Source organism: Lithobates pipiens, unplaced genomic scaffold (assembly GCF_037356315.1).
Source record: "Lithobates pipiens isolate NorthernLeopardFrog02 unplaced genomic scaffold, aLitPip1_a1.2 Scaffold_13, whole genome shotgun sequence".
Classification (NCBI taxonomy): Eukaryota; Metazoa; Chordata; class Amphibia; order Anura; family Ranidae; genus Lithobates; species Lithobates pipiens.
In genome coordinates this window covers 450,094,586-450,104,828 of record NW_027507718.1, presented here as the reverse complement: position 1 = coordinate 450,104,828, position 10,243 = coordinate 450,094,586, and the positions used below count along the sequence as shown (strand labels likewise).

At 43.4% G+C, this 10,243-nt stretch overlaps 1 protein-coding gene across 2 annotated transcripts in view; it reads left to right on the top strand.

The window, feature by feature from the left end:
• CC2D2A (coiled-coil and C2 domain containing 2A) overlaps positions 1-8,804 on the top strand; it is a 160,993-nt gene extending 152,189 nt beyond the window's left edge. For both annotated transcript variants that reach the window (XM_077477759.1, XM_077477758.1), the window contains 6 exons: positions 1,127-1,240; positions 1,535-1,669; positions 2,528-2,650; positions 5,041-5,099; positions 6,304-6,481; positions 8,127-8,804. In XM_077477759.1, coding sequence (XP_077333885.1) covers positions 1,127-1,240; positions 1,535-1,669; positions 2,528-2,650; positions 5,041-5,099; positions 6,304-6,481; positions 8,127-8,315 — 798 coding nt within the window. In that variant the 3' untranslated portion in view covers positions 8,316-8,804. The remainder of the gene's footprint in view (positions 1-1,126; positions 1,241-1,534; positions 1,670-2,527; positions 2,651-5,040; positions 5,100-6,303; positions 6,482-8,126) is intronic.
• Positions 8,805-10,243: the final 1,439 nt, after the last annotated feature.

The following is a 10,243-nucleotide window of genomic DNA, read 5'->3' as shown; positions in this document are numbered from 1 at the left end:
TTTATTTTTTTTGACAGAGTGGAGAGGAATTTCTCTTTTTATTGCTGTCTGTGTCCCCATTAAGGAGATTCACTCTCTCTATTTGTCCCGTTTACCATTATCATTGAAAGTAAAAGAAGATCCCAAATTTTGGATTGTCCCCATAGAAGTATTACAGGGGAAATCCTCCAATGGGGACACTAGTTCTGGTGACTTGGGGGTCCCAAAGGAATTCCCTTAATTTGCAGGGATTTCCTCTCACTTCCTGTTTGGCTATGGGACAGGAAGTGAAGGGAAATCTCCACAATGGGACACAGATGGTGAAAACAAATCTAACAGGAGTTATAAGCCTCCTTTACTCTATCCAAGATGGGGATAAAAATGTTTTTCCTATACTTCTACTTTAACAACTTGGTGTGTTACTAACCTGGAATACGCATGTAAATATCAAGGAAACCTGGTCTATGCTGTCTGATTCTGGGTCAAATGTGAAACAAGAATGAAGATGTTAACCCTGGAACGCTGTACTTCTAAAATCCATCAGTAATAACAGCTTCCATATTTTATCTGGATAGCTTCCCCTTAAAGTGAACCTATGGCCAGGCTATGTACATTCAAATATTTACATTAAACAAGCAGTAAATGAGCTTAAAAAAAACTCCCTGACTTCTGTAGCTGAAGGCATTGTGGAGAAATTCATCCTTACAGTTCACAGCAGAAGCACTGAAGTCATTTCACTCAGTAGCCCAGCACCACCTTACCCTCTCTTCCTCAGAGCTCCTACTTGGTGTTTACATCAGTAAATTGGAAGGCTGCCAGTTCACTGCTGGGAGTAGGAGCAGAGTGAGTGGGAGCTGAGAAAGAAGTCCGTGTTATATGTGTGAACTTTGAGGATGAATTTCTCCAACATCCTTGTAACAGAGGTCAGGGAAGGATTTTTTTAAAGTTCATTTATTGCTTGTTAACAATATGTAAATCAACCTGTGGCCATGCTATGGACATTTAGCATTATGAAATTCTTCAAATCCATCTAAGAATAAATTGTTCTTCGATTTTACCTTTACAGAAGGGAGTTGCAAGATGTTCTCTATAAAATCCTGAAACAATACCGACTGATTTATGTTTTTCTCTTTTTTTTATTAATCAGCAATTCCTTGACCTCCTGGCCGGCGATGAAGAGGAACATGCAGTTCTGCTGTGTAACTATTTCCTGGCGATGGGGAAGAAGGCGTGGCTTATCATCGGAAACGCCATTCCAGAGGTCTGCTCTGTAACACTACAGTCATCAGTGTGTTACTAATGCTTGATAGATTTGAAGCAAAAATTATTCACATTAACTTATCTTCCCAGCTGATCTTCACACAGCACAAAACACAATCGCCTTGTTCTAAATGCAGAACCTGTAATGAGATTTACACTGATTTCCAGCATTAAATGAATTTGCAAGCATTACATGTCCTCTGTTAGGTCAGGTGATGAATGCTGGAGAAATGAGTGCTGTCCACATAAACCAGAACTTCTATGTGTGTCTAAAGCGTTCCTCTTTGCATTAAAGGGTCCCACTGCTTATGTACTAACACTGGAGCAGAACCAGTACATCATATGGAATCCAAGCAATGGCTGCTTTTATGGTCAGTATGACACCTTCTGTCCATTGCAAAGTGTCGGCTGCCTGATCAACGCAGACAATGTAAGTAAAGCTGAAAATTCTGTTCTATTGCTTGTAAAGAGGTTTTGATTGTAAGCTCTTCTGACCAGGGCTCTTCTGACCGGGACTCTTCTTCTCTATGCATGGGGATGTATGTTCATATGCTTTATTATATTGTTTTTTTTTTTAATATCATTTAACTGCCATTTTTAGTATTTACCCTTTACAGTATACATTATAGCAATTTGAAAAAGAGCTGTCTGTGTTGTCTAGAATTGAATTGGCCTATGCTCTTAATGCAGAAGTAAACCCATCCATAAAACAGTTTGCACGTGCCGGAATTGTAAAACTCCCATTGGTTGTGGTCTCAACCAAACTGTCAAATCATCCAATGGCTGGTGTCATAACTGATCACACGTGCAGCATCATGAAAGTTGTAGATTAAACAAATGCCAAGATGGCAGTTTCCTTGGCTGGAAATTATAGGGGGGGTTTACTTACACTTTAAGAAGCCATGGTGGGCATTTGTAAGAATTGGGAATTCTATTCTCAAATGGAATGTGTAGGGTTTTATATATGTTTTCTTTAATTAAGTCACCGCTAACAAATGTATAAGAACTGAAATATATATTGTTAAGTGATACATAATGGGCTTGTATATAGATTTTCTTGACATTACACTAAGGGAACGCATGACAATGCTGTACAGTGTGTTGTAAAGCACTGCAATGAGAAAAATGGCACAGATGCATTTTTTTGTCTGTGCTGATCCCTTGGAAGCCCATTTAAAGATATGACATACATGGTTAACACACTGCACAAATGTGAATGAGCACTTAAGGTTAGAGGTCTGATGTTATGTTGATGTGTTAATCAGATTTTTGGTGTGTTTTTATTTAGATCTGGTTTAATATACAGCAATATGATGTTCCAATGAGCATGAGCTTTGATACAGGCCGATCCAACCAGTGGAAAGCCTTCTTCTCAAGAAGTTATCCAAATCCAGGATTGGTCAGTGTGCAGGTACTTGCGGAGCAGGGACTTCAGAGCTCTGTCCCTAGGCCTTTCTCAGTCACTATCCTCCTATTCTCTAACTCAGTGATTCTCAACCAGGGTTCCTCCAGAGGTTGCTAGGGGTTCCTTCAGTATTGGGCCATTTCTGCCTTTCGGATAAGTTCCCATCGATACCATTGATCTTTTTAGCTATCTGTAAGGAGGCAATTCTTCCCAATGACCACAAGTGTACTGAGCATTCATCCCACTGACCATCATACTAATGTATCATGATTTGTAGATTTCTCATTTTTAGCAGGGAGAACTATTTTAAGGGTTCCTCTGTGTTGAAAAGGTTGAGAAAGGAGTTTACAACACCTTAATGTTGTTAAATTGGTATTAATTTTGCAGTGTACAGCGGGTTAAAAAATAGCACCAAAAATGAGGCCTTTTATATAGTGTCTTTAATTTTGCCCCATAAATGCTGTTATGTTGAAAAGACTTTCAGAGTCAGAGCAAGATATTGGATCAGTTCCTTAACAGCTTGCCGCCCGTCATATGACGGCCAGGCGGCGCGGCTCTTTCTCTGGTCGATCGTGTGCGCGCACCCCTGTACCTTTTGTAGCGGCGTGTCACGGAGACACCACTCGCCACTGAGGGGGGTGAACAGCCATTGGGCATGGCTGTTTACCACGTGATCGGCCGTAATGAAGTTACGGCTGATCACAGATGGTACCGCCCCACTTTGCACGGCACATGCATGTGATTGCGCTGCTCGTTTACATTGGAGGCGGCATGTTCCCAGGCTTGTCACCGACACTGGTAAACAGCCATTGGTCAGCAGCTGTTTACCACGTGATCGGCTGTGATCCTTTCACAGCCGATCACTAAATGTAAACATAGAGCTGTAACGAGATGTTACCGAGATCTCCTCCTCACACACCGATCGTGTGTGAGAAGGAGATTGCGGTAACATCTCGTTACCGCCTACAGTGTACACCAATACACACTGATTGCCCTCCCCCATCAAAGTACTTGTCACCCCCCATCAAAGTACCTGTCACAGTTCATCCAAGTACCTGAGTACCTGTCACAGTCCACCCAAGAACCTGTCACAGTCCATCTTAGTACCCGAGTACCTATCACGGTCCATATACGTACGTGTCACAGTCCATCATCTGAGTACCCGAATACCTGTCACAGTCCATTTGAGTACCTGTCACCAGGCCATCAGAGTCCCCGAGTACCTGTCACCAGGCCATCAGAGTCCCCGAGTACCTGTCACCAGGCCATCAGAGTCCCCGAGTACCTGTCACCAGGCCATCAGAGTCCCCGAGTACCTATCTGCAGCCCATGCCTCATTGAATATACGTTGGGGTGTTTGCTTTCCAAAATGGGGTCATTTTGTGGGTAATTCCACTGTCCTGGTGCTCAAGGACCTTCAAAAGTGTCATAGGTAGGAATGAAATGAGATGTGTAATTTATGCTCCTAGAACGCCAAAGGTACTACATCAATGTTGGGCCTCTGTATTTGGCCAGGCTGTGTAAAAGTCTCACACGTGGTATCGCCATACTCAGGAAGAATAGCAGAATGTATTTTGGGGTGTAATTTTTGCTATATAAATGCAATGTTTTAGAAACATCTTATAAATTGACAACTTTGTGTATAAAAAAAAAACATTTTTTTTTTTTACACATTTTCCAAAAACTTCTGGGAAAAAAAAAGAACCATTAAAAAGACTCATTATGCCTCAAAGATTATACGTTGGGGTTGTCGGGAAGAGGCCCTTGTCCTCATCAACATAGGGACAAGGTGCTTTGGGGTGGGGGGTCCCCCTTCCCCAAAGCCCCCCCCCATGTTGAGGGCACGTGGCCTGGTACGGCTCAGGAGGGGGGGTGCTCGCTCATCCCCACCCCCTTTCCTGACTGGCTGGGTAGCGTGCTCAGATAAGGGTCTGATACAGACTTGGGGGGGGGGGGGGGGGGCCCACACCATTTTTTCGCTGTAGGGCTTCCCCTTTAATTCAATACCAGGTGACGGGGCCAGCGACGTGTCAATCTGGCCACCAAAGGCGGTGACATTGGCTTCCTTTGCTAGTCCCGGCTACCTGGAGCCGCGCTCAAAATGAACGGACTTTTCTCCATGCGGAAAAGTCCGTTCATTTCAAAAGTACAGCAGACTAGCACACAAACGGCCGTTTTGACAGTTTTTGAGTCAAAACTACTTTCTAAGTCCGCTGGACTTTTGGGTAAAAAAAAAAGTCAGCCGGAGCCCACACACAGGCGGATTGTCCGGCGGACTCTTCTGCCGGATAGTTTGATCGTGTGTACGCGGCATAAGAGGTTTAAAGTAGTCTTTTCAGAGTTAGGAGTTGTGGTAAAATATAATAAAATCCTGTATGTATATGTTTATCTTCTAGCCAGAAGAATTAATATATCAGCGCACAGATAAGGCTGCTGCATCGGAACTTCAAGACAGGTAAAGGAAATCTATACTAAGATCATGTTAAACTGTATGATGGCAGACATTTAGGAGAGCTCACTTGGCATTTCCAAATGCTACCACTGCTCTGGAGAGCATGGCCTCTCTAAAGTCATAAACAAGTTAGACATTTTGGTGAAGCACCTCTGTTTCAGTTTTCTTGGTATAAAGTGCACTCAGTACTATGTAATAAAGCAATGTAACAAAGCACATTTTTATAGCAAGAAACCCTGTTTCTGTTTCCTCCAAAACCCAACAAAGCTGCAAAAGAATTAAAGCATTTGTGATACTTTCCCAGTCTGCTATGTAGAGCTGCATTGCAGCTTTAGCCTGCTCACAAGATTCTGAATGGAGGTATCAAAAGCTGCATAGAGTAGATAACAGATATTGTAGAAAAAGCTGGAAAACAATTCTGTGTAGTTAGTACTGGTAAGTCACATTCAAGTAGACCCCTTTAGAAATAGGAATATCACAAGATTATCTCCACCTCCAAACAATGTCAGGGATGTCAGCCTCAACCGCTCAGGTCCCTGTACACCTCCAAAACATAAATTCGAAGAGAGAGCTGGAGTCTGATCGCAATCCTTCACAATACTTTATAAAAGCTAGGCAATCTGGGACATCCAAATAAACCCAGCAAGAACACTAACGCCTATCAGCCAAAGCCTTAGTCATGCCCACTGAAGTAATGTTGAAGATTTAGCACTCATCCAAGTGGCTTCCTTTGTTCACCAAACCTTCACAGACAATATTTACAGACTTCTAAAATAGTATTAACACCAGTTCTCTGAAAACTGATACTTCAGCTTTTGTCAGGGGCCAGTAAGTAGAATTTCCTACCTGCTTATTGTTTATCTAACTGACTCCAGCATTTAGTATATCTTAGGTCTGCCTGCTAGAAGAACACTGTACAAAGAAATTTACTCTCCAGGGTTTATTTTCCATTTCTGACACATTCTGGATATGCATGACACTCCATGGTTGGTTTGGGTGTAAAGCTGTAAACTCTAGAGAGGAAATCTTACCACTAATATCCCCATATATGTGTATATAGGATATAGGAAGCCAATGGATGGTCGGTTCACCATTCCTCACACAGGATCAGATGTAATCAAAGTGATGAATGGCACTTTGTGATGGAATACACTGGCCATGTACTTTTGTAATGATGATGATTTGCTAACTGTTTTCTTATCGTAAGGATTGAGAAACTGCTGAAAGAGAAGATTATGGAATGGAGGCCGAGACATCCTACTCGCTGGAACAGATATTGCACATCTACTCTGAGACACTTCCTGCCATTACTAGAACAAAACTACGGCAAAGATGTGGAGGAGGACCACCGGGCAGAACTGCAGAGACAACTAGGAGATTACAGGGTGAGCTTTATTGGTCAAACAAAAATATGGCTGCTGCCAGTGTTGGCTTGCATTTAAAGATGCAATCTCCAGGGTTGCCATTCTTGTCTTTACTTTACTAGTTGTTCACCTGAAACAAGCATGTACATATTAGGTGTTAGCCCCCGTACACACGGTCAGACATTCTGCCAACCAAATCCGTCGGATTGTGTCCGAAACTGTTGCATACACACGGTCGGACAAAGTTGTCGAAAAATCCGATCTTTCAGAACGTGATGACGTAATTTCGTTACGATGGGACTACGTTCAGGCTAGTAGCCAATAGCTTTGATGTAGGAATTTGATCCGAGCATGCGTGGCACTTTGTCCGATCGGAATTCTCTACACATGATCGGAGTATGTCCTATCGGAGCAGTTTGCCGGAAAATATTTCCAACAAGTTGGAAAGTTTGGTCCGACGGATATTCCGACGGAAACAGTCCGATGCATACCACACACAGTCAGATTATCCGACAACACGGTCCGATAGGACACATTCCGACGGATTCTCCGACCGTGTGTACGGGGGCTTAGCATCGGACTGATTCCATCGGACCCAATTTTCCAACTTGTTGGAAATATTTTCCAACAAACTGGGCCGATCGGACATACTCCGATTATGTGTAGAGAATTCCGATCGGACAAAGTGCCACGCATGCTCAGATCAAATTCCTACACCAAAGCTATTGGCTACTAGCCTGAACGTAGTCCCGTCGTAACGGAATAACGTCATCACGTTCTGAACGATCGGATTTTCCGACAACTTGGTCCGACCGTGTGTATGCAACAGTTTCGGACACAATCCGTCGGACAAAATCCAACGGATTTGGTTGGCAGAATGTCTGACCGTGTGTACAAGGGCTTAGAATGCTTGTGCTGGGTGAGTGATTCACTGAAATAAGGATGACAGTCCTGTAGCTTGCTTGTTCAAAAACTTTTGTAGGTAAAATGTCCATATTTCTATCCGGACAGATTCCCTATAAGGAAAATCTGTTATGGTTTCTGATTTTTGCCCTACCTGCTAGTTCCAGGACATTGAAGCTGAGCTTGTTCAGCTTCATTGTGATTGATGTCACAAGCTCTAAGTTGGACTGATGGCTTTCATCGAAGGCTTTACTAGAACCTCGTGTGCACTCCTGTCATACGGGAGATCATGTTGGCACCCAAAACAGAATCTTTTAGCAGACTGAATACACATATGTACTTATGAAGAGCATATGCACTGAACATATACTGAATTAAGGCTTCTATCTTATGGACCGAAAATTAATATATTCTTGAAAATGTAGCTTCAGTGACACAATAGGTCATCGATCACTGAACAAACTACCTGTTTTCAGATCAGCTTTGCTGTGCCTTATAATACTCAAGGTCGGGTTCAGTATAGTGGAGTCTATGATTAGTAGAATTCCTGTAAATGAAGAGAAGAGTCAAGAGTTTTAGGACCTTCATTTTTGCTATGGTCTTCACATACAGGGGCAGAACAGCTGTAATATGGAGGGCTTGGTATTTATTCATATAGTAAGACTATAACTATCAAAGAGCATTGCATTTTAAGTGATGCCTGTGATCAGTTTCATGTTTCACTATACATGACAAGAGCAATAATCAGATGTTTTTGTTTCAGTTTTCCGGCTTCCCAATAAACATGGCCTTCTCAGAAGTGACCCCTCTCATAGAAGCTGTCTACAGCACCGGAGTCCATAATAACGTAGTGCCCAATGTGGAGTTTGCTCTGGCTGTGTATGTTCACCCTTATCCCAAGAACATCTACTCCATCTGGATATATGTTGCCTCTCTGATTCGAAACAGATGATGGGAAAAAAAGGAATGTTACAACTATGTAAACATAGGCTGTCAACACATGCTCTCTGGTCCATAGATTTATTTCAAATAACAAAACTTGTACAGTATGAAAAATATTCCCAGCACACATGCTTTTAACACAGGTGTTCTGACAAATAGAGTTGGGGTTAGAATGTTTGTGTGAAATGTGATTTGCAAGCTACCTATTAGAAGCTGTACCATTTTTACTTGAAACAAATCCCTGTAATGCAAAATGTATGGAGTGTTGATGTATTTTCAAATCTGAACCAGCGTGAGATAGTCTTGTCTGCAAATTTTGCCTATGGTGATCAGGGCTAGAGAAGCCCTGATAGAAGTTTTCTACACTAATTCATTCATGGATACCAATCCTGCCCAACCATCCATCTTGTCATGCACAGATTTTTCACAGCTGCTTATCGATGGCAGAAGTACATCAATAATGCCTTGTATTTTTCCATAATGTACCTTTACTAAGAAAATGGTACCGTATATACTCGAGTATAAGCCGAGATTTTCAGCCTCTTTTTTGAGGCTGAAAGTGCCCCCCTCGGCTTATACTCGAGTCATCGCTGTCTGCCCGCTCGATCAGCGTGTCGAGCAGACAGACAGCGGCCATTCTATTCAAAAGCCGCGCCTCCGGCTCCGCCTTCGCCTGTGATAGGCGGAACACTGAATTTCCCAGCAGCCTGTGTTCCGCCTATCACGGACATCGTATCATCCTCGTACTACGGACGAGGATGATACGACGTCTGTGATAGGCGGAACACAGGCTGCTGGGAAATTCAGTGTTCCGCCTATCACAGGCGAAGGCGGCGGCGCAGCTTTTGAACTTTACAATGGCCGCCGACGAAGAGGGCACGGGACGGAGGCAAGGGAAGGCACGGGACGGCGGCGGCAAGGCACGGCACGACACGGGACGGATGCAAGGAGGCAAGTCACGGCACGGGACGGAGGCAAGGCACGGGACGGAGGCTCGGGACAAAGGTAGGCTGGACACACACACACACACACACACACACACACACACACACACACACGGATGGAGACACACACAGGGATGGATGGATGGATGGATGGAGACACACACACACACAGGGATGGATGGATGGATGGATGGAGACACACACACACAGGGATGGATGGATGGATGGATGGAGACACACACACACAGGGATGGATGGATGGATGGACACACACACACACAGGGATGGATGGACGGACACACAGGGATGGACGGACACACAGGGATGGACGGACACACAGGGATGGACGGACACACAGGGATGGACGGACACACACACAGGGATGGACAGGCATGTCTCACCCTCGGCTTATACACGAGTCAATAAGTTTGCCAGTTTTTTTGGGGGTAAATTGGGGGCCTCGGCTTATATTCGGGTCGGCCTATACTCGAGTATATACGGTAATTCCTCAAAGTAAGATGTTTACAGAACTGATGGATTTAATTCATATGCACAGTTTGTGATGGGTTCACTGGTAAAGCAGTAGATTTTGACTGTAAATCAGCACTGTTATGCACTGGTGTTGGTACAAACATGAATAAATGCTCATTTGGACACCCCAGGATTTTCCTAAACCCAGCCAACAATGCAATAGGGACACCTCAGGGACCCAACATAGAAGCACCTTCCCATGTTCTTGTTCCATTTGAGTAGCACAGTACTTAAGATGGAGGTACCAGGCTGTCTAGCAATTTAGCGGTGGCAGCCTCCCCAATTCTCATAGCACAGGTTTTTAAAGGGTCAGTTCAAACAAAACCTATTTTAGTTTTGGACATGTTTGTTTGGACATGGCTTTTTGTTTTTTTTTCTCCTTTTTTCTACAAGTTCGATATTCAAAAATGCAATATTTTGTTTTTTGGCAGTTTTCACAATTCACTTGTCTCACAAAGTGTTA